The sequence below is a fragment of the Apaloderma vittatum genome, unplaced genomic scaffold, assembly GCF_000703405.1.
Source record: "Apaloderma vittatum isolate BGI_N311 unplaced genomic scaffold, ASM70340v1 scaffold2452, whole genome shotgun sequence".
NCBI classification, from domain to species: Eukaryota; Metazoa; Chordata; class Aves; order Trogoniformes; family Trogonidae; genus Apaloderma; species Apaloderma vittatum.
Genome location: NW_009704006.1, coordinates 28,180 through 50,732, shown reverse-complemented (window position 1 = coordinate 50,732; position 22,553 = coordinate 28,180). Strand labels below are relative to the sequence as shown.

Here is a 22,553-nt window from a genome sequence, read left to right as displayed (position 1 = left end):
ATAAAAGTATTTGATGTCATCTGCTGTTGCTGAGCATTAGGAAGGTATCTGAGAATCTGTACATATGTAGTCTGCAAACACACTTTTCTGCAAGACTTTAAAATTTGTAGTGCTCTTGTTTCTTTTTACACTTCCAGCTCCAAAATTGAAACAGAATGAAGTCAAGATCAGGTTGGGCATTACTTTGGTTTTTAAACTTTTCCTTTCACTTGTCATCTAGTGACAGCCCGTTTTGCTTGAGCTAACAGAATTTACATTTCTGAAACTTCTGAGATACAAGGCTAGAGAGGAGAGAAGGGTCCGAGATGCTCTTGAGGATTTCTTAGGAGGTATGATATAGGCATCTGAATTTCTAACTTCATTAAATTTATATTATTGCTCTACTCTGCTCTGATGAGACCATACTTGGAATACTGTATCTAGTTTTGGACTCCTCAATTCAAGTGAGACAGAGATCTACTGGAGACAGTCCAACAGAGAGCTACGAGGATAATTAAGGGACTTGAACATCTCCCCTGTGAAGACAGTCTGAGAGAACTGGGGCTCTTTAGTCTTGAGAAGGGAAGGCTGAGAGGGGATTTTATTAATGTGTATAAATATCTGAGGGGTAGATGTCAAAAGGAAGCTGCCAGTCTCTTCAGTCATGTCCAGCAATAGGACAAGGAATAATGGGTTTGAGTTAGAACACAGGAACTTCCACCTCAACATGAGGAGAAACTTTTTCACTGTGAGGGTGACAGAGCCCTGGCACAGGCTGCCCAGAGAGGTTGTGGAGTCTCCTTCTCTGGAGACATTCAAAACCCGCCTGGACGCGTTCCTGTGTGACCTACTGTAGGTGATCCTGCTCTGGCAGGGGGGCTGGACTAGTTGATCTCTAGAAGTCCCTTCCAACCCCTAACATTGTCTAATTCTGGACCCAGTGGTCTTTACAACGTAAACCCACAAATTAAAGGAATGGGTTTAGCAACTTTTTCGGGTGTCTTTACATAAACCCTTCAAACTGACCTGCAATGGCGAATGGCAAAAATAAGATTGTGTAGTTGCTTTCACTTCTCACATTGTGGACAACATACACTTCGTAAAGTTACCTTTGCAGAATATTTAACATTCAGAACTCTTTCTAGGTGTTTGTGGAATTCATATGATAGTTTATTTCACAGTTTAGCGCATTGCAATCTGATTTATATTCCATGCGTTTATTTTCATGAACAATCCTCTGGAATTGAGTAGTAATTAGAAAACAAAAAATTGGTGGGGAGGGAAGATCGGGAGAAACAATGAAAGCATATACTAAGATCTCCAAAATTACCTGAAGTTCTGTTTTCTGTAGTAGTGCAGGGAAAGCAAAACCTGAATGGTTTCTTCAGAAAGATTCAGAAGGGGACACACCTTCACTTATCAGCTGGCCCTCCAGGTATCATAAAATGAAGCTGTGTGGCTAACAATCAGACTACAAACCTCCCTTTTCTTTCCCTTTACTCGCTCCTCATTTAACACTTTCCTTTAATTTTCCTTTAACAGCAGCAAGTTAGAAAGTGTTGTTTCTTGTGGATAAGCAGCTCTTGAAACTTTTCTGAAGCATCTGCTTTTATTGTAACTTACAACCAATTGGTATTTTCATGAAGAAGTACAAATGCCTCTAGCTTCTTTACAGCTACGGTCATTCTGGCTTCCACTGATTTTTATAACTTCTCATTTTATCTTACATTGTACTCTGCAAACCAGTAGATTTTTATATCACATGCCAATCCATCTTAGCATTTCATATAATTAAGTCCTTGTATTCAGAAGGAGATGGTACAAGACAAGTAAAAATACAATGTTGACAAATAAAGCAAGATCTTGATCAGAGCTACAAGCAGCTGCTTTCTCCCCATAATGCATACAGTTAGCGCACCATAAGCATTGCAGTAATATTATATAATGCATTCCTGATGAAAATAATTCTTATAACCCAGTACTAACAATAGTGTGGATGTTCTGGATTCTGCTTGGTACATGTAGTTTAAAGAACCACTTTTTCAGACTGAACACACTTTCTGTGCCTAATATCTGTGTCAAGATAAATCTGACAAATTTCACTGTTAAGCACACCAATCCGCAGAGAGACGTCAAAATTTTAGAAAAAAATGTTGTTTTAGATACCTTTGGATATCCTGCATTATTCTCTCAGATATTCATTTGCCATTTTTTCTAAATCTTGCTATTTAAAATAATGTAAACTCCCAAAAGTCTGTTGGTAGCAAGCCTGGAATTGCACATGCTTTGAACTGGATTGTTTACTTTCAGATAAAGAGTTAATCTTCTATTGCACTTGAGTTCCTCTCCTTCCTCAGAATTAAAATAATTTTTTATAGCCATTTGGGAGGAGAGGAAGCACAGGGCTTTCAGTTTCGATACTGTGTGAGTTATTTACAAATGCTGGCCCTATAAGCTGTGGGAGCACTCGGTGTGGCCATGGAGCTGCCGGAGGAGTTACCCGCTGCTGCAGTCACGGGGCAAAGCCTCCTCTGTTTGCCTTTCAACAGTGAGGTTGCATTGTGCCGAAAAGTAGAATACGACTGTTTTGCATGGATGTCACACAAGTCTAGAGTTGTTTCTAGAAAATACACTGAATAAGGTAACTTTGGGGAATGAATGTTCTTGGGAGTTTTGCACGTTAGAATGTAAAGAAATGCTTTCAAACAGAATGCCTGTTTGGTGATGTTTTTGTTTAAATCCTTTTCTTCCCCGCAAGTCCTCTGAAGAACAACAGCCACACCATGGTTTCGCTTTGGGCTTTAAGGCTTGTACTTTAAACGTTTTTTCCCACTTAGTGAAACAGGTTACGCTACAGGTAACATTTTAGATGTCTTATATGATGCACAAAAGCATAAATAAAAAAAGTCTGGTGTCTCTGAAGGGCTAGGTGGAGATTGCAGCATGTTTTTTCATCCCTTTCCCTTAGTACAACAGCATCTTGATATGACATAATCTGCCCAGTGTTTAGACATCTTCAAAAATCTGACTAGACATATGATTGCCAATGGAATTTGCAATTTCAGGCTGAACCCAACATTTTGATAATATAAAAAGCAGTTTAGATCATCTTGTTTGTTGGAGACTGTGTGTATGTGCTGTTTGACAAACACAGTTGTGACCTCATGGGAACATGCTGTATGTTTTCAGAGCTTGCTCGGTTACCTTCTCAGGAATCGTGCATGTGCGAGGGCCTGTGAATCACTTGAATGTTTCTGAGCAATGTTACTGCTAAGATTTGGGGGCGGGGGAGGAAAGGATTCGCAAGATTGATTATTTTTTTTTTACATATTGATTGCTTTTTATTTTAATATGATGTTGCTGTCTGTACCCACAGTAGGCACTTGTGTTCCTTCCGAGATTGGATATTGCTGTTCACAGCTTTAATCCTTTTTCTTTCTTAAAGAGTAAAGGTTAGAGAGAAACTGGTGAAAGAGGAAAGTGCTCGTGGAAGCCCTGAACTTCTCACAGACACAGTATCTCAGAGAAAATCCCATCCAGTGCCAGCCCACTACATGCCTCTTCAGACAGAAACGTCTGCCTTTGATAGGGTTGTAAATCAGCCCGTCAGTACAGTCCGCCAACCAATACATGGCTATATTCAGCCTGCTGGCATTGCTCACACAGCTCAGCTGATGGCAACAGAAGAACCAGCAAATGCTTCTGTTGGTAGCCTCCTCCTAGGAGACAATGTTAGCCTCTTAGCAAAATCGTCAGCAGCTGCTGCGTCAGAGAGTGAAAAGAAAGAGGCACTTGGTTACGGAGCAAAGCCCGATGAAGAAGATTCCTTGGAGGGTGAACAGACTTCCAAAAGCAGAAGACCAATTTTGCCATCTGAGATTCGCAAGCAAGGGAAGACCCACGAAGGCTTCTTTGGAGGAGGAGAACTGGATACCCCTGCAGGGAGTTCCTCTTTCACAAGCAAGCTGAAAGTTAACTCGGAGGTTCAGCGAGAGCTGGAGTGCAATAAGAAGCAAGCTTCTGAGCAGCAGTTTAAGACCCCTGAGAACGTAGAAAGGAGTGAAGCTGTTATGTACATACAGAGTGGGTCTGTATCGCAGCCTGCCAAGGCAAAAGCTCCTGTTTGGAAAGTGTCGACAGCAAAGCATAAAGTCCTGACTCGCTCAATGTCTGACTATACTGTGGCTCCTAAGCTAGAAGCTTTTAAAAGTAAGGAGAGCGTGGAAGCAAATGCACCAAACGGTGAGATTGGCATGGTTGACACAAAAGTCTCTGTTGCCCAGCTCCGTAATGTCTTTCTGGAGACTGCTAATGCCAACAAGAAAACGGAACTGTAGGTGACATTTCAGACATATTTTCGTGTGAAACTTGCACGTCCTTGGCAAAAATTACACACACTCAACAGCAGTTGTGTTCGGCACTTCAAGCACACAGCTTAGCTCTCACCAGTGTGTACTGGAGGCTGAGATGGTTTGAATCCTGCTTTTGTGCTTCTGCTCGCTAGTGCAATTTGTGATGTGGGGTAGCTGGAATGTGTACGTCTGCGCATGTTACCAGAGGAGCATGCAGAGTGATTTCTAATGAATTGTTGAGATGCTTACATTTATGCTTTACTTCTCTCTTCTATTCTCTTTTCTATGCGCTTTCTATCATGTGGTTTTAAAGTCAATCTCGGTTTGAGATGTCAACGACAGGTAGCGCTTTGTCTGCTAATGCTAACGGTGAAAGAGGGCCACGAAGGCCGAGGCGCTATTTTTCTCCTGGTGAAAATAGAAAGACTTCTGAGAGATTTAAAACTCAACCTATAACATCAGCAGAACGAAAGGAGACAGATAGGTAGGCACGTATGTAGCTCTGTGTAACGTTCTGGTGCAGGTAGACATGAATGAGCTTGTGAAGAGACGTTGTTCATTTATTAACATAAACATTTTGAAAGGTTATTGTTTCTCTTTGAAAGTAATCAAATATTTCTTATAGCTGCTTCTAAAATAAACCCCAAAACACTGCCAACACAAGCCAATTCATTGCAAATCCCCCGATGTAAAATGGTGAACAGTGAATCATCATAAAGTATTATAGCTGTCTGGTTTTGTCTAATGATAAATGCTTTTGGCTTTACATAAAGTTTCCTTTCCATCTACTCTGCTTTATCATTTGCTTTTTTTTCGTAAACACTAAAGCTACATATTTTATGTTAAATAGCTGGTAGAAAATCTTAGGCTTTACTCTTCTGCAAGATGAATTGGAAATCATTTTCCTTTATTGTATTTTAAGTTTGGCTGTAATTGCTTGTCTTTCTGCTTTATTAAAGGATGTCAAAGTGGAAACTGTTCAAACTTGAAAACCAGATAAAGTTTTCCCACTCTTAAGACTTTTGAGGTCCTGCTACTTCAGATGGAATTTGAATTTAATTTTTGATCTCTCATTTCTAACTAACTTATTTCTGTTTAATTTTTCACTAGGTCAATTTTGAATGCAGAAATACCAACTGCTGAAGGTATGTTATTATAATACTTCATAACAAAGAAGTGGCAACAAATGTGGTTTGTTTTAACTGAAAAACTATTTGATAATGCAGACAAGGTCTACTTGAAAATAAATATCATTGCATATAGGATCTTTGAATTCCAACTTTTCTTTGGTCCATGCCTACCACAGATTTGATTTCAATTCATTTAAATCCAAAAGTCTGTCTATGGATACTGAACTTTATATGGGAGGCACGGTGGGGAATGGCTGAACACTTTTAAACATAGGTGGGATTTTTTTTTTTCTGATTTAGACAATAAATTAGCTGATGGAAAAATAACTGCACATTTTAATCAGTGCACTAGGAATAATAACTAAAAACCCCTTTACTATAGTGTGAAACTGGTACTGATAATGTGTTTTCTAGCTAAGGAAGTTGCAAGATGCGGGCTATTAAATTATATAATTGAGTCTGCCATCTTTTCCCTCTTGTCACTCTCGGCAAATCTGGCACAAATTAAGTAGATAATCTCATAAGTAGCTAAATTTAGATTTAATGCCATATGCTATTTGAAAGCTGATATTCTCTGCTGGCTCTTGAATCTGGAGTATGCTGACTTCAGCTTGTAAGGATACTAGTTGAGCCTCTGAAAAATGGGGACACAAGGTGGTAATCAGAATGACCGGCTTCCAGGAGAAACCATCTTCTATGGTCAGCTAGTATAAAGTAGATGTTCTGTACAGTGGGAGGAATAGTGACCCTTAAGACAGTCTTTCAGCTTAATTATTGTCTTAGTCCATGTGTTGTCATAGACTAATACAATTAAGTTTGATTATTTGTAAAAGGTTGTTTGGATAACTTGAAAACACATGAACTGTCCTGAAGACAAGTCTATTGTTCTCAAATCCTGTTAAGAATTTTCCTCTGATGCAATATGTATAAATACATGTAAAGTTTACTCAATTTGATTCATGCTAAGTCTTTTGTTAAAAGGGAATAACAGCCAGCTAATTGGCTTGTGGTGCTTCTTGTCTTAGTAAAACAGTTTTTGAGGAATTCAGAAATTATTTAGTCAAAAAACCAATATTTTCCTTTGTGTAGATGAAGAAAAAATGGATGACCGAGCCAAACTAAGTGTAGCTGCAAAGAGGCTGCTTTTTAGAGTAAGTATTACATTTTCTTAATAGAAAGCTGTTAAATGTTTTAAATACAAGATGCTGAAGAAGCCAAAGTGCAGTAGAATGAGGTGTAATGCAGTTAACCAAGTCCAAGCTACATAACTTTTTTGTTTTTTAAACTTTGTCTGCCTACGTAGTAGTCCTAATTCTTTAAGAACGTCATGCAGAGAGCTGTGTAGTTAGCTTTAACTCTGTGGCACTTACTGTGCAATTGCATCCCCTTTCTAGTTCAGAAATGGGCATTTGGGCAATTTACTACTTTGTATTACAAGAAAGCTAAAAAGAAAGTACTGTTGTAGAACTTTTCTTCCATGGCTTTAATTATGACATATGTCCTCTTAGGAAATGGAAAAATCGTTTGAATTGAAAAATATTCCTAAACCACCTACAAGAAGTTCCGCGGTAGAGAGGAGACTGCGTCGTTTGCAGGATAGATCTCACACGCAACCGATTACCAGTGAGGAAGTGGTCATTGCAGCTACGTAAGTCTTGTACATATGTGGGCTCTAACTTTGCTTCCTTCTTTTAAATCTGGGGTTAAATCCCATACACATGGTGTTTACACATTTGTAGCACGGAGAACATTTATTGTTAAGGGTCGGTTTCCTTGAGAACCACAGGGGGAACAATATTGATTCCCTTTTAAAAGTAGAGTGACTAGTAAAGCGTAACTTCTATGAAATGAATTTGGCAGAAAGCTTATGAACCTGTAGGTTAAATAAATGGGATTAATCATAGCATTGGTTCACAACTCAAATGAAAAAGATACTTTGAGCTGACGGAAATCTGCCCAATTTCTCATGGAATGTATTTGTATCGGGGAAAAACTTAAACACTTTGAAATCTCAAACGTACGTTTTGGAAATGCACTCTGGTCATACATCGTGAAATTCTCCTGAAAAAAGGAAAGTCATTTTGGGGAAAAATTAAACAAAGGTGCATGGACACTCACCTCATGATCTACTACAAGATAGCCTGTGTTATGGGTAACAAATAACTTCAAGAGACATCCTGCTTGCTCTTCTAGGTTTTCAGTTCTTTCAAAGTAGTTGAAGTTATTTTACAAAGGTCGCATCAGATAACTCAGTTAATTAAAAAACACTGCTGTTTGTTTTTTTTCTGTTTTGTTTTGGTTTTGGTCTTTTTCTGTAGTTAACACTTAATGTATTGCTTTTCTTAATGCTTTTTTCTTCTCTCTCTCTGTGAATTTTCCCTCCTTGGCAATTCTTTAAAGTGAATCTACCCCTGCTTCACGTTCTGTGAATACCCACACAGTAGTGACAAGAGTACCTAGTCCCACTGTAGTTAAGAGCACTGTACAACCTATCAGGTACTGGGGGGGATAAACATGCATGTTACGTGGAGCACAAGATTCCTCAATAGCAGATGCATCTTTAAAGTCTTGAATGCCTTTTCAATGTGTCGAGTCAATACTTGTTTCAAGAATATGTAAAACATTCGTCGACTTCATTTATGTTTGCATGATAAAGCAATGCAGCTTTTTTTTAATTTATTTTTTGTTGAGCATTTGTTTTCAGGACCTTTCTAACCACACTCCCCTGTTCTAGAAGCATATTTTTATTCATTGTGAAATAAATGAATTTGCATGTGAGCAAACCTAGCGGAACCATCTTACCGTCTTTCCTCTTGTACTTTTATTTTTATATATACAGTAATGTCGTCTTGAAATGAAAATACCAAAGCTGAGTGCTTGATTTCACAAGCAATACACAGCCTCTTTGTCTGTCTCTACATGTATTTTTTAGTTTGCAAAATGAAAGGAAAGATAAGAAATTGCACCACCTATAGGTAAAGTTGCAGAATACTGTTAGCCTTGTTCTGAATGAATTTTAGCAGAGCACGACATAAAAAGAGAAGAAAAAAAAAGACAATGCTACTAATTCCATAAATGTGAATGAAGGTGAATAAAATATATTATCATAGAGTTGAATATGATATATTATTGTAGAGACAAATGCAGTTACAGCTTTTATGAATGAATGCACCTGCCTTCAGCATTGGTCAAACAATCTTCAAAATTAATATAGTGTACTTCAAAAGTTTTTGTTGTCAAGTTACCCTGGAAAAGTCAAAACAAATGACAGTCTGAATTCTGTTACGCTTCAAATTATGAAAGCTGTTACAATTTATGCTCATCTAAATGCAGCACTGACTTGGAGTTTAAATCTCTCTCTTAAATATTTTTTCCATGTATGCTCCACAAATTATTTCTAATAAAATTAAATTTTATGTAAATTGCACTGTAGGACCTATGTTTGTTCTACAGGAGGCATCTTAAATGTCTCCCGATAGCTCTGTATCCTGTATAAAGAGATTGGTCTGAAAAATCTCTCTTCAGTCTTGGGTTATTCCTCTTTTAAAAAGTTGTTGTATCCTAATCAAATGAATATGTGAATGGAAATGTAACTTTTTTTTTAAATCTTCAGCTATTGAATTAGAATTCATCATGCCAATGTTGAACCACTGCATAACCACTTAGGCTGCTGTATTACATTGGCTATTGCGCTTCGCATTTGGTTCTTCTGCTTCTATCAGGCCGAGATTTCAGAACTTCATAACAGCTCCTTTGAAACTCATTTTCACTTGTTTCTTCAGCTTGCAGGCATCAGCACACCAAAAAATTTTAGCTAAAGAGGAGATAAGAGCAGCCAAAGAGGCGATGGGGCAAGATCAGTCTGAGGAACCAGATTCTTCTACCTTAAGTTTGGCAGAAAAGATGGCTTTGTTTAACAAACTGTCTCAGCCAGTATCCAGGGCCATCTCCACAAGGAGTCGAGGGGACATTAGGCACAGAAGAATGAACGCTCGTTACCAGACTCAGCCAGTTACTCTTGGAGAAGTGGAGCAGGTAGGTGCAATCTTAGCTCTTTTTCATTTGTTTCTTTTCATTGGAGACAGCAGCTTCAGTGTAAGATGCTACAAGAGCTCGTCTTTTCTTTGCTCTGAGCTACACACTGGGGTCATGACACGCATTCACGGGAAAAAGCTTGTCAGGAAGCAGTCTTCTGATACGAAGACTAAAATGTTCAACTTCATTGGTGTGTTTTTCTGTTTTAAGTAATTCAAGAGTATATCATCCTCCTGATTGGTACAATGCTGTATCTTTCATGGTGTCTGTCTTTTCCAGTAGAATATTACATGCAATCTCAGAGTAAATTCCTGACCAAGGGAGTAAAAACTGTGACATCTATCATGGTGCTTTAGACGTATTTCCAGGGAATTTTGGAGCTTTGTTATGTGCAAGTTTCAGACTCTCTCCTGAAAGCACTGTGTATTTCCATCATTAGTCAGGACATATTCTGTCATTATCCTCTTGGAGGGGACATTGATTTCTTTTTTTGATTATTTCTCTTTCTCTAAAAGCAGAATGCTTTTGAAGTTCAGAAAGTCCTGGTCAAAATGAAATAATTTAATCTATGCAGCAGACTTGAGCTTCCTGCTCTGGAAACCTTCATATAATAGGAACTGCAAAGGAATGCCTTTTTAGTGAACTTTGAGCACGTGATGGCCCAGCGATGGTCTTTCAGAGCTGATGTTGGTAACAGCAGAAACATCAGTCCCTTAGTACTAGGGGATTAAGAGAAATCATTTTAGCAGCACAACTCCTCTGCATGTCGTATTTCTAGGGATTTGGATCAATTCGAGTGTTAGAAAGTTCCTCTCCTTCCCTTCCAATATGCTCCAGTCACAATTATACACTTTCCATATTATAATAATAGAGTAGTAACAAGGCAGAATTTCTCTTAACCATAGTGGTGCAAAGGTGTACAGATATATAGTTGTACTTTATAGATACTTTACATAGACATGAAGTAGTAGTAAATATTTGGCAAATTTATTTTAACAAGATTTCCAGACCTTAGTCATCTTTCCATTTATTTTCCACATGCCTGCCAATCACTGTCACAGCCTGCCCTCTTTAACGATTGTGTCACAAACTTCTTTAGGGGCCAGAAGGTGACCAACAGAAATGAGCTGAAGCCGATGGGCAAAACATGAAGGTCACATTGGTCTATCAGGCTTTCATGGTACAAACTTGCTCTTTAAGCAGGGAAATGCAGAAGCAGCATGTTTAGTGTTTTCTTTCTGAAACTAGCAAAAGAAACTAGAGTTGACTGTGAATGAGGTTCAGTGGGGGAGTATATTTTCAAAAAGACTTTCTGTAGTGAAGTGTTAATTTGGGGTGCTGGGATGTTTTAAGATGCAGTTACAGTTTTTCTAGGAAGAAACAAAAGAAAAGTATCAAAATAGGTTAATTGCCATAATACATAATTGCAAATGTAAATATCTTGTAATTAAAGCTGAAATCCCTTTGCTAATCTCCTCTGAATTTCTAATTCTGATAGATGCAATGGAAAAAGAGTAAACTGGTAACTATTTTCTTATTCTTTCTTGATAATTTTTGGCTTAGTGTAGTTGTCTTACCTTTGCTTTCTGGTTTGTTTAATGAAAGATTGTGTTGTCCATGCTTTATGGAATTTGCATGTGCATTTTAGGTTTTTGTTTCATTTCCTCCTACTCGTGTGATTTTTGTCTGTTTCTTTTGCATGCTGTTCACTAGCCCTGCAGTTTAGGAAAACAACTAAAAAAGCCAAACAAAAACCTCTCCTGATGTGTAAGAAAGCATGCTTGTCAGTCTCTTTCACAGCTTCTGCATTTCAGAAAAATTTTGCATCATAGCTGTCTCCAGGAAAACTGTATGGAATTATTATGTTAGAAGAGTAGAACAGAATTGCTCCACTGACAAAGCAAATCTGGAGGGTTTTTTAATATGCTTCTTAAATTCAAATACATTGCTCAGAGATGTACGTGACAACCCCCTGTTTGTATTTGAAAAAGTCTTAGACTAACAGCCCTGTGTGAAATTATTTATGTGGCAGAATCCTGCCCTGAGTAGGGCAGCGCGGAGCAGAGTCTCTCCGTGGCGCTGAGCTAGCTCCAGAGCTGGAAGCTGCATAACCATATCAGAGCAGAGCTGTGCCAAAGCTAATTAGCCCTGCTGAGATGCAGAGTTGATTAGCCTGGGCACATGGCATGTCATCCGGCGTCTGGAACCTGAACTAATTTCTTTCCCCAGTGCTGCGCAGTACCGTGCCAGTTAGGAGCCTTTCGATGGAGTCGTAACACAACATCACGTTGCATGCTGCACATACACTTTCTTACTAAAGGTGTTGCTGTTCACATGCAGTTGTTTCTTCCCTGGGTGGATTAATCCATCTGCAGCCTAATTATGAGGACGTTGTGGCTCTCCTCGTCTGCTTCTAGTCTGTATTCGTAAGGAAGCACACCTCTTAAAAACTAATGTGGTCAGAGCGTCTTTGAGAATTGATGATTTCATAGCTTTTAAGTTGAGTTTTGTTTTGTTTAATTTTTCATAGGTACAAAATGAAAGTGGAAAAATTACTCCCCTGTCAACTGCAGTTGCAACCTCGGTTTCAACGATGGCATCTGTCCTTTCTCCGTTGTTTGCTGGAGACCTACACACAAAGCCAGCTGGTGATGGGAGCGTGAGTGCTGCTGCTGCTAGAGCTGATCTGAGATTCCACCCTTCTGCAGAGAACTCAGACTCTTCAGGAAAACGCACACAGAAGTCAGAACAGTGGCAACCCTCAATGGAAGTGCTAGAAAGCAAAAGAGCATCAAAGAAGTGCGAAGAGGACAAAAGAAGGCTTCCAGCACATGAAGCTAATGAAATTACAAAGTACAGCTCCTTTGAGGAGGAAACCACACATCCTGTTCCTGAAAAAACAGGAGACTACCATAAAGAGAAAACATACAGCTTCCTGAGGAAGGGCAGCACGGAACTGTTTAGTTCACAGGCACTTTTTCCGTCTCTTGAACAGAAGGAAATTGATACTGGCATGCAAGGTAAATGGGAACTCAAAGAAGGCCAGTCCTTTGAAGAAAAGATGAATTTGGGAAGTGTTATGAGAAGCAAGGCTTTGCAAAGAGGTGCAGTATATACTTGCTACTGGTGTAGTCTCCTTCAGCGAATGGTGGTGTTTCTCTAGTTTGAAACATCTTCATTTGAAGCATTATCAAGGCTGGTTGTGTTTTGATATATTTTAATACTGCTTAAAAGTAGAGAAGTACCTGCGAAATCTTGAGTTTTGCAAATACAGTTTTTTCTTTGTTATTCTATGAATTCCTCAGCCTTTAAAGATGGGTTAATTTTATTCAGATTTTTTTATTTTGAAAGAAGTGGTATTATATGTTGAAGCAAGATTTATCCTTTCCTCTTTTGCCCTTGGCTCTGCCCTCCAAAATGCTGAACAAACTAAACCTGCTGCTGTGGGTCAAATGTCTGCTCTTAATTGTTGCCTTCCTGTGCGTATATAGATATGCATTAGCTACATATGTATGTATATAGCTAGTAAGGGGATACTTTTGAGATGACTAATTTTGCAAAACTACTATTATTGTCTCTTCAATGTAGTAAAGCAATATAAATGAAGTAATTCTCAGAGCAATTATATTTCTATATGCACGGCAAAATTCAAACTTAATATGTAAACTCACCCATCTTTAAACAAAGTGATTTGAAAATAATCAGTCAATTTGCTCACTGCATGAAGCCTTCCATTCTATTGAATTTAGAAGGATGTTTTATTAGTTTTCTATTGTACTGTGATAGGGTACAGAACCACAGTACCCTGTAATGCTAGAAGCACTTTTGTCTTCATCCTGTGAAGTTAACGTATTTTGAATTTAATGGTCTTTGAACAGACATAGAGAGGAAGATATAGTTCTCTCTGTATTCCTCAAAAGCAGTGTCCGTTCTATCCTATTAACTTCTGGTGACTGCAGGGCAGACGGAGGCTGAGATAAAACAGGAGCTGTCATTTATCAGAGAGGTGTTGTGCTTGTAAAATTTCAAAAAGAAAAATGAAGATCAGTTATATTTCCTTAAGGATGGCTGTAATGGTGCATTTATCTTTCATCAAGGCAGTTTTTCCTGTGATTTAACTGCTGCTTGAAAAAACAAAACCAAAAAAGGCCCCAACACCCTCCTAGTAAGCAACACCTTTATTAAGGTATTAAATTTTCTCCTAGTATGCCACTTATGCATTAAACTGCTTTACAGATAGGTTAAATTCTTACTTCAAATTTTTGCCTGCTTCTCTTCCCCTACTCTTTGTTCCCACCTCATTTTCATCTGTCCATTTGTGTTTCTGTTGATGTGATGACAAAAGCAGCAGTTTATGCTTCATCCATAAGAAGTTCAGAATTGTGTATTGAACATGATATTCTGTGGCTTCATGTGAACTTCAGTTAGAAGTGGCCTGTGTATGCAGCAGATAATATTGCGCAATTAATCTTTGTACTCCAGCTTAGCCAGAAATTTTTCCTCTGTTAGGATAGCATGTGATTTGAATGTTAAAAAACAGATTTGCTGCTTCAGTGTTAGTAATGTAAAATACGTTTGAGGATAGCCTTAAGTCTAATTCAGCATTTCTCTTTGGAATGGGCAGACCATGCTGAGCCTACTCCTGAACTCACCAGCACATCAGCAATGAGGACAGTTTCACAAGCTGCAGCTGTGGCATCCTGTAGACTGCAGGAGCTCTCCGAGCAACTGGAAGGCAAATTTTACAAGAATTCCTGTGAGATGTTTTCCATTGGAGAGAACAAAGCACAAACAACTGAGGATGTCCTTGATAATTCCAGCAAAACTATGTCAATTAAGGAAAGGTACTTAAATTTCACCTTTTTTTTTTTTTTTTTAAATGATCTCTATATAAATATAGTTGTTAGACTGCTGGTATAAAAAGAAGCTTTAAACCTGTTCCTGAAAAAGCTAGGCAGTGATTATTAGGCTTTATTAGATGTCAAATACTAACAGCAGAAACATGCAGCTAATCTGGCTGACATGCTTATAAAGCAGATGGTGGTAAATGAGAATTACTGTTCAAGAGAATGTGATAATCTGATTTTGAAAGAGTCACCTGAATAATCAATAAGTACTTCAGAAAATGAAAGTTTTAAAAATATTTTTTCTAGTTACATTTATACTGATACTCTCAATGTGCTTTGTCAGGTTTCGCTTTCAGTTTCAAGAAGTATAATGTGGTTTGGTTTTTTTTTAGCAGGCAGGTTTTTGTTGGTCTGTGGGATTCTATTTTAAATGAGTATAGGGAGTCAGGGATACACACTTTGTGATGTTTCCCTCTCTGGTTCAGGAATATGTGATTGCCATTTTGACTTCTGAGAACTTACTGCAGAGATTTTAAAAGGGTGATAAGTCGGACAGGTTTCTGGGAGTGTCGGAAATATCTTTTTTTTCAAATCAGAATGATCTTGGGTTGGAAAATGTTAAATATTCTGTGCTTATGCAAACAGTAGGAGTTCATGGCTGAAGCTCCAATAACTGCCTTAGTACTTGTAAAAGTCCTTCTAGTTTAGCCAAAACTTTGAGAGCATAAAGGCAGCCCCAAATTGTAAAAGGTTATGGTAGCAGTCCAGTGAGTAAAATTACAAATATGTGCTTTGTGTTGACAAACAGGCCTATTTTTACATCACTTTTTCTGCAATGAAAGCAGAACCAATAAATAAAAATAGCTGCTTGACTGAACTTGCACTGTGTAAAAGATTTCCCTCACTTGGTGAGGTGAGTGTGGTATTAGGAAGTCCTAAAAATTTTCATTTTGTTTTAAATATCACTCCAAAGCATGCTTCTTAAATTCATGTATTTCTGGATGTGAGAGTGATCCTCGTTTATAAAGTATCTGCACTCCTTGTTTATCCCCTTATTGTAAAGAGTGGCTTCAGGGGCAGCTACAACAGCCCTGCAGTCTTAGTGCCCCTTCTGAAGGATGTACTTACCTTTTTCAGCTTAATGTTGTTTTGTTTAAAGCAACCTTCATCCCCCTTGCCCCCTTCTGCAAATACTTCAAGTGTCTGGGCAGATAGGATTTAGGACTAGTAACTTCTGGTTTATAGGTGGTAAATGATCTGCCTTCCCTGTGCTTGGTGGGAAAAGAGACATTGGAAGAAAAGGATGATCCAAGTATTAGCAGCTGTTTCAGCTCTAAATGTAATGCTTCAGTTGAGTAGATCTCTTGAGGAGCTAATGTTAAAGACCATCAGTCACACTCTACAAACTGGAATCACTTTTGTTAGGCCTCTAAGACTGTCTAGTCAGTCCCAAAGCTGACGAAATGCCTGCTGTCTTGTCAGGAATTTGTATATTCTGATTCCACAAACATCTGTAAGTGGCAGAGCTGGTATAAAAACATTTTAGCCTTCCGAAATACCACGGGAGTCTACTTCTTGGCCCAGAATTAAAAAAAAACTACCACCAGTCATTCTCTTTCGCTTGACTATAACTGATGCCAAGTATTCATAAACCTTAAAAAACATTTCTGCTAAAGATTAACTATTACATTTTGGATATTTTTTTTCCTTTTATATTCACTAACTTCATCTTCCCATCCAGTAGATTTTTCTGGCTGTGTTAGACATTCTTTCACCTTACGGAAGAACAGCTTTTCCACAGATGTAATGATATTTGGGCAGGATGAGTGCAAGCTGGTCCGGATGAAAGTGATTTTCCTCAAAGACTTACTTCACTGAACTAATATTGCCTTTGTGGAGCGAATGCATGCCTGGCATTTTCAAATTTACCTATATTATATGGAAGAATGAAAATAATTTTTCAAGGAGGAAAAGACACCTGCTCTCTCCTCTTCTGCAAACACACAGCTTGGAGGTGAGAGGGAGCAAAGGCTGTTATCTTTGAGTAGTTCAAGCTGCATTTTGTTTTAGGCAGTGAGGGCCAATCCACTGATGTGTTACATATCAATGGTAAAAAGCATTTTTTGATTGTCTTGCCTTCAGGAAGAGAAATGTTTTGGAGGACTTCAAATGGCACGTCAGTTGCGTGTAACTACCTGTCTTTGTGCATTTTTGGAGACCGTATCAGTTCTGCTTTAGGAGTCAACTGCATGCCATGATCATCATTTTAAAAAGTACAGATAACTCTTGATTTCTGGTGGAGCTCTTACCGTTATTTGTTCCTTCTCAGGAAGACCGCAGCCGAAGCTAAATTTTCAATCTTTTTCGATGTATGAGAGCAAGGCTTTCTTATGTGGACTAGTTCTCAGTACAGTGAATTTATGAGCTCTTTAATAGACGGCTTCCTTTTTGTAGTTACTTATAAATCCTCATGGCCAATATGAGATGATTTAGCTGAAAAGAACTGGTCAATTACAGCCAATTGAGTATGTGCGAAGGCTAAACCTGTGTCCAGTTTAATTTGTCTCAAGGATAACGCTAGCACCTACGATACTAAAATATTACCACAGAAGAAAGATGTGTCATTTTGGACATTTTTTTGCAAGGACTTTTGTCAAGGTTTTTCAAACCTTTATCAAGGTTATTTCAAAGTGCTCCTTCTTTAGGCAAAACCATTGTTCAAATGTTGTTTCGATTTCTCTTCAGTATTAATCCAATTTTTGCCTTCATCTGTGAAAGATTTTACTTTGAACCCATCATGACATCTCTGGGATGATGATCATTCTATCTTGATGACAGATATTTCAGCTCAGTTGCAGGTGAAAGAAAGATGCAGAGCAAGCTGTCAAAAATGGGAAAATATATAAAAAGCATTTCTCTTTCAAAGAAAAGAGTGTAAACCCTTTTTATTTTTTTTTAAATTGGAAAAGAAACTTCTGGAGTCAAAAGGAGTATAAATAAATTAAAACTCTAAAAGTGAATAATGAATTTCTTTTTTATTATTCATTATTTAACGGAAGTATGCAATGGAAATAGTAGGCAGGAGGTCTTAAACCCAAGTGTTAGATCCAATAATTTATTTTTGCAGATTTTCTGAAGAGTCAACTGCTGTCTACTTTGAGTTATGTTGCTGAGCTGGTGGGCTTGTGTAAACCGATTCAGTAGTTCTTGCATCTTTCTTCATATAAAAGGGTTCCCACCAACTGTTGCTGAATCAGGGCAGCCTGAGTTTGTTACTGTTTTTCCATCGTACAAAATGAATGCATGGCTTCAGGTTTTACACAGCTGTGAAGTTTTCCATGACATACAGGGCATACATGTTTCTTTAAGTGGTCATTTCATTGCTCAGAACGGACAAATGTGTATTCTCTATCTAGGAATGAATTGTTTCATTATGTATGCCAGTGAAGAGTGGAGGGCTAGTATGAATCTATCTTTATGACAGAGGAGAAATGAAAATCTCCAGAGACACAGAAGCATTCTTGGAATTTTAGATTTTCTCTTCCTGATCAGCCAAGCTGTTTAGGGCAAAGGTCTAGGGCAAATACTCTCCAGTAATGCCAGGTAAAAAAAAAAATAATTTCTGCCTGCTATGCTGAGCAGCTATAGACATTTTATAAACAAACCCATCTTAGGCCTAAGCTGACCAAAACGCCTTCCAGTTTCAATTATCACAGATCATTTCTAAGAAAAGCTGACCTGAGGGAACATATCTACTGAAGATAATTCAACTGCATGGTGGCAATTCAGTCCCATCTTGGTCTCATCTACAGTTTCACACATGCATGGATGCACTCCAGAAGATTAATTCTGGGCAGTGAAATCTTATAAACGTTCTGGAAACAATGACCATGGCCTCAACTCCTTATTGTGAGTCCTTCTCACCCCTGCTCATCCCGTGCTGTGAGGTATGAAGCAAGCAGGCAATGTGAAGCCTGCCAGCGCTGCCTGCCTGGGCAGGAAGAGAGGAAATAACTGCTTTTTGGAATACTAACAGTCTTACCGCCATTGTATTCTGTGGACTGACTGTTTTCTGCATTTGCAGTTTTTCTCAGATTTGCCTTAGGACCAATTAAACATCCTTGAATAGGTCAGTAGAATGGTTTTACCCCCTGGATTTTTGCAGGAATGGGCTGTCTGAAACTTGGCTTCTAACTAGATCTATCTGGTCCTACCCTTTTTCTTCTCAGAGTTTCAAGACAAGACTTACTGTGAGTAACAGTAATCATGTCTCTAAAATGGAATCTCCATATCTTGTGGTCAGAATAGGTTCAACTACTGAACCTGTTTGAATATTAATAGGGTTAAGGGTTTAGTATAATCCTGAAACGCCCTAGATAAAAGAAAGTTATGTAGTGAAACTTAATTAAACTAAAATAAAAATTTAGTGGACAAATACAGCTGTTCACACAAGTACTGCAGATACATACATCATAGATTACTAAGAAAGCTATGAAGTCCATTCAGACATTAGTTTCTGAGGAAGGCAAGCTGAAGATCCTGCCTGTGTATTCCTAACTGACTTCCCCTACTCCCCAAACTAATCAGCTCAGAGTTTGTATGGCAGAAAGTTTCTAATTCAAGCAAAATAAATCTACATGCTGTCTCCACCAGAGCCAGTCAGTGTTGCTTTGTGCTATATTTGGAATTTTGCTCAAGGTTAAAAAATAGCACTTTTAAAAGATTCTGCTTACCTGAGATTAATGTTAATCTACATTTTAAATATAAGACATCCTTTAAATGAATTGAGTCTTGCAGATAGGTTTCACAGCTGTAGTGTACTTAGCACCAAGTTATTACTGCATTGGTACTGCTGATTTATGTGACGGTAATGCCGGAGCTAAGCAAGGAGATACTGAGTGATCCCTTGGAGTCTAGTAGTAACCTCAGTCACTTGAGTTGTAGTGAAAGCTGCAACTGTGGAGTTATTTGATGTGCCCGATGAGATCTAACTGGTGGGTGCTTGCTGAACAGTCCTCTTTCTTCTTGGGTTTTAAAGCAAGCAGTTTTTAAAATCTTTTTTAATGATTACATTAGAGACCAATGGTAGGATTCATCATATTATCTTTGGACATCTGCAGCATAAACATCTGTAGCTGAGCTAGTCGGTCTCTGTGCATTATCAGCAGAGGGGAGGGGGAAAAAATCTAACCTGTTTATAAGTCTACTTTAGAATAGTCTGCATTATGTCTTGGTCTCCCTTGACTATATTGGCAATTTCCACTGATTATAGAAATTAACTGGGATGCTCTCAGATCTGGATGATTCCCGCTCAACATATTCAGTAAAGGCTTGGTATTTGTTTATGGGATTTGTATATGTGTACAGGATGTAAATAACTACAGTTAATGTTAGAAAACTTAATTGCAAATTCTCTTGAATGCAGCATTAGTGAAACAACAAGGATAGTTTTTGAGGATAATGGAAAGCAGCATTTAAATCTACCTGTTGGCATGGTTCTTCTTCTAGGTTGGCATTGCTGAAGAAGAGTGGTGAAGAAGATTGGAAGAGCAGGCTTGGCAAAAAGCAGGAGTATGCAAAAGTGTCTGTCACTGATCGTAGCGCACAGATGCAAGAGGTTGAGCAGCTGTTGAAGAAGGTAACTCTATCCTTGTTTGGAAAAAACATCTTGCTTGAAATGCTTCAGCTTTTTGAAAATGCATCCAACTGGACAGGCATGTCTAATATTAGCTACTAGCTCCTGCTATTCCTCTTGTTGTCAGGTTTGTTTAAAAAACAATTCTCCCAACATGAAAGCTCTTTAAACGAGAATATCTTCACTGTCTTGGGACACGCATTGGTTACAGTGTCTTTACATCAGCCAATTATGAACCAGTAAGTGGGCCTGTAAGGCTTCTGGAACATTTATGGGCATACTGATCTAAACCTTTTTTTCCCTCCCCAATGAAATTGGCTTAAGACTTTTAAGTTTGTGTGTTGTCTTTAGTATGGGTGAGCTTGTAAAAATTTCAGATTCCTAAAGCTGTGCTGTCTCTGTACATGTACTTTTTGTTGAGTGGTAATTTTGGATCCTAGAAACACTGAGGAAATGCAGGTGCCAGAGCATTCATGAGTCCTTTGGCTTTTGGTTATCTTGCATGGTCTTTGGTGTCTGTGTATAGTCAAAACTATCTGGATGAGGACTTAATCTGTCATGTTATTGAATAGAGTGGTTGGTGGGTGCAGAGGTGTAGAGGAAAGGGAAGTCCCCATTGCTGGCACACTCTGGCTCTGTCTACACATGAGTTATGTTCCTCAGCAGGAGTGGATCTGTAAAGCAGACCGACTACAGAGGGGGACCTGCCATCCGTGCCATACTTGCTGCTTTTGCCTCAGGCTAAATTTAGTGTGCTCCTGTGGCCTGACTGCTGTTAGCAGCCGTGGTGTTACATGGGAATCCACGGGTGCACTTCAGGGATTATTTTCGTCCAAAAGTGTACATTCTGCAATGGCAACCAAAGCACAGAAAGTGAGGATGACTGGGAGGTTTGCAGCAAGATGGAATGCTGGTTCAAAACTACAGGACTAACGTAGACTTGCTTCCCTTCCTAGTCTAATATTTTGAAAATGACTGTCAGATAAAATAGGCTATTTCAAAAGCTTTTGATTTTTGAAGGAGTATTTTCACAGAGGATAAGTGAAGATAAAATTTCCGTTATAAATTTTTCTTGTCGGGACAGTAATGTTTGGATCCAATTTTTTAGTTGTGAAAATATTTCTTCTATTAAATAGTACAGGCAAACAGTAACAAGAAGTCTCATGTTCCATCACTATATTACAAGTAAGGAGTTGTTAAACAGTCTGTCCTTATTGAGGATACATCTGTGCCTGAACATATGACTCATCAATGATTGTGTGTCAACTGGAGAGAAAAACAAGAAAGCTGATTTTTGTGGTTTGCTTTATGGGTTTTGTTTTGTTTTGCCCTGTGGACTTGCTCAAAAAATCCAATTGCTAGTTTGAAAGACGTCCTAAAGCGAAAACAGTTTCAGTGAGGAAAGCAAAATTGCGGTCACATTTTTAACAGGCTAGTCTCCAAAATGACAACTGTTGAGATCAGATAACAAATGTACTCCAGCTAAAGACAATGGGGTTGAGAAAAAGCTTTAAGCAGCTGCCAAGATTTAGGCAGAGACAAAACCTTTGTTCTCTTTTCTCACTCCCGCAGCACCCATATCCTCCCTGCTGTGTTATCATGTGCAGCAACTTCACTCAGCTTAGCACAAGTAAGGCTTTTAAAGCAAGCAAGCGAGCATGAAGTGCTTGAAGGGTACGGGCTTTGAAGTGATAATGCTGGCAGTGGCAGCTACTATGACACTGGGTCACCCACTCTACTGGTTCATGTTAGCTCTTGGCTATTTAGAGTCTAAATCAAAGGGTTTGCATGTCTGCCAATGGGTGAAATCTTGGATGTATAATTAAAAAAAGTTACTCTTTATTTGATACACAACTTCCCGAACCATATTGATATTTGTGATGCTGATTCAATATGTCATACGTGATAAATAATGTAAAGCTTTCCTAAGTTGACCACACTGCTTACAACATGTCAGCTGCCCTTAAATCTGGGAATACTGTTCCTGATAATGAACCAATGTGCTGGCTGTTATCCTTTGAGGACCATGAAGCAATGTGCTGCTGAAGTCTCTATTTGTAGAAAAGCTTTGAAACTACAATGTGCTGAAGAATCTTAGTGCTTTCTGTTGCTGGACTGCAATAAAAATACAGAAATCATATTGGTTACTGTGTTTTGAGCTAGTTAAAATACAATTTCTACACTTGGCAGTCATGCATCAACAACAAGGGTGTGTAAACTTCTGTCATGCCCTGCTGGTTAAAAATAATGCCTGAAGTTTTTAGTTGCAGTATGTCACTCTTGTTAATGCACTCAGACACTTGTTAGGTTTTATTTGTGTGTGGCTCTTTTAAAAGGTTGTCTAACTTGTTCTGGAGATTTGTTTATTGAAGCGTAGTTGTATAAAACAGAAACTATTAAGAGTGCATTTAAATTTCTTATACACAAGACCTGAAAGATTTATACTCTTAATAAAGTATTTACTTTAAATATTTGTTTGATCACTTCTAGTCAAAATGCTTCTGAAGAGTTGTCCGCATGGTGAGATATTTCTCCAAATGTGTTATAGTCATTTATATGGAGGCTAAACTGTAGG

General features: G+C 38.4%; 1 protein-coding gene across 1 annotated transcript in view; it reads left to right on the top strand.

Moving 5' to 3' along the window:
• Positions 1 to 22,553, top strand: part of SVIL (supervillin) — a gene marked incomplete at its 3' end in the record, with an annotated part of 66,232 nt that overhangs the window by 17,513 nt on the left and 26,166 nt on the right. The window contains exons 6-17 of the mRNA XM_009864861.1: positions 1,331 to 1,414; positions 3,425 to 4,312; positions 4,645 to 4,815; positions 5,442 to 5,476; positions 6,551 to 6,612; positions 6,970 to 7,109; positions 7,862 to 7,957; positions 9,244 to 9,496; positions 10,995 to 11,018; positions 12,027 to 12,600; positions 14,121 to 14,340; positions 19,852 to 19,981. Coding sequence (XP_009863163.1) covers positions 1,331 to 1,414; positions 3,425 to 4,312; positions 4,645 to 4,815; positions 5,442 to 5,476; positions 6,551 to 6,612; positions 6,970 to 7,109; positions 7,862 to 7,957; positions 9,244 to 9,496; positions 10,995 to 11,018; positions 12,027 to 12,600; positions 14,121 to 14,340; positions 19,852 to 19,981 — 2,677 coding nt within the window. The remainder of the gene's footprint in view (positions 1 to 1,330; positions 1,415 to 3,424; positions 4,313 to 4,644; positions 4,816 to 5,441; positions 5,477 to 6,550; positions 6,613 to 6,969; positions 7,110 to 7,861; positions 7,958 to 9,243; positions 9,497 to 10,994; positions 11,019 to 12,026; positions 12,601 to 14,120; positions 14,341 to 19,851; positions 19,982 to 22,553) is intronic.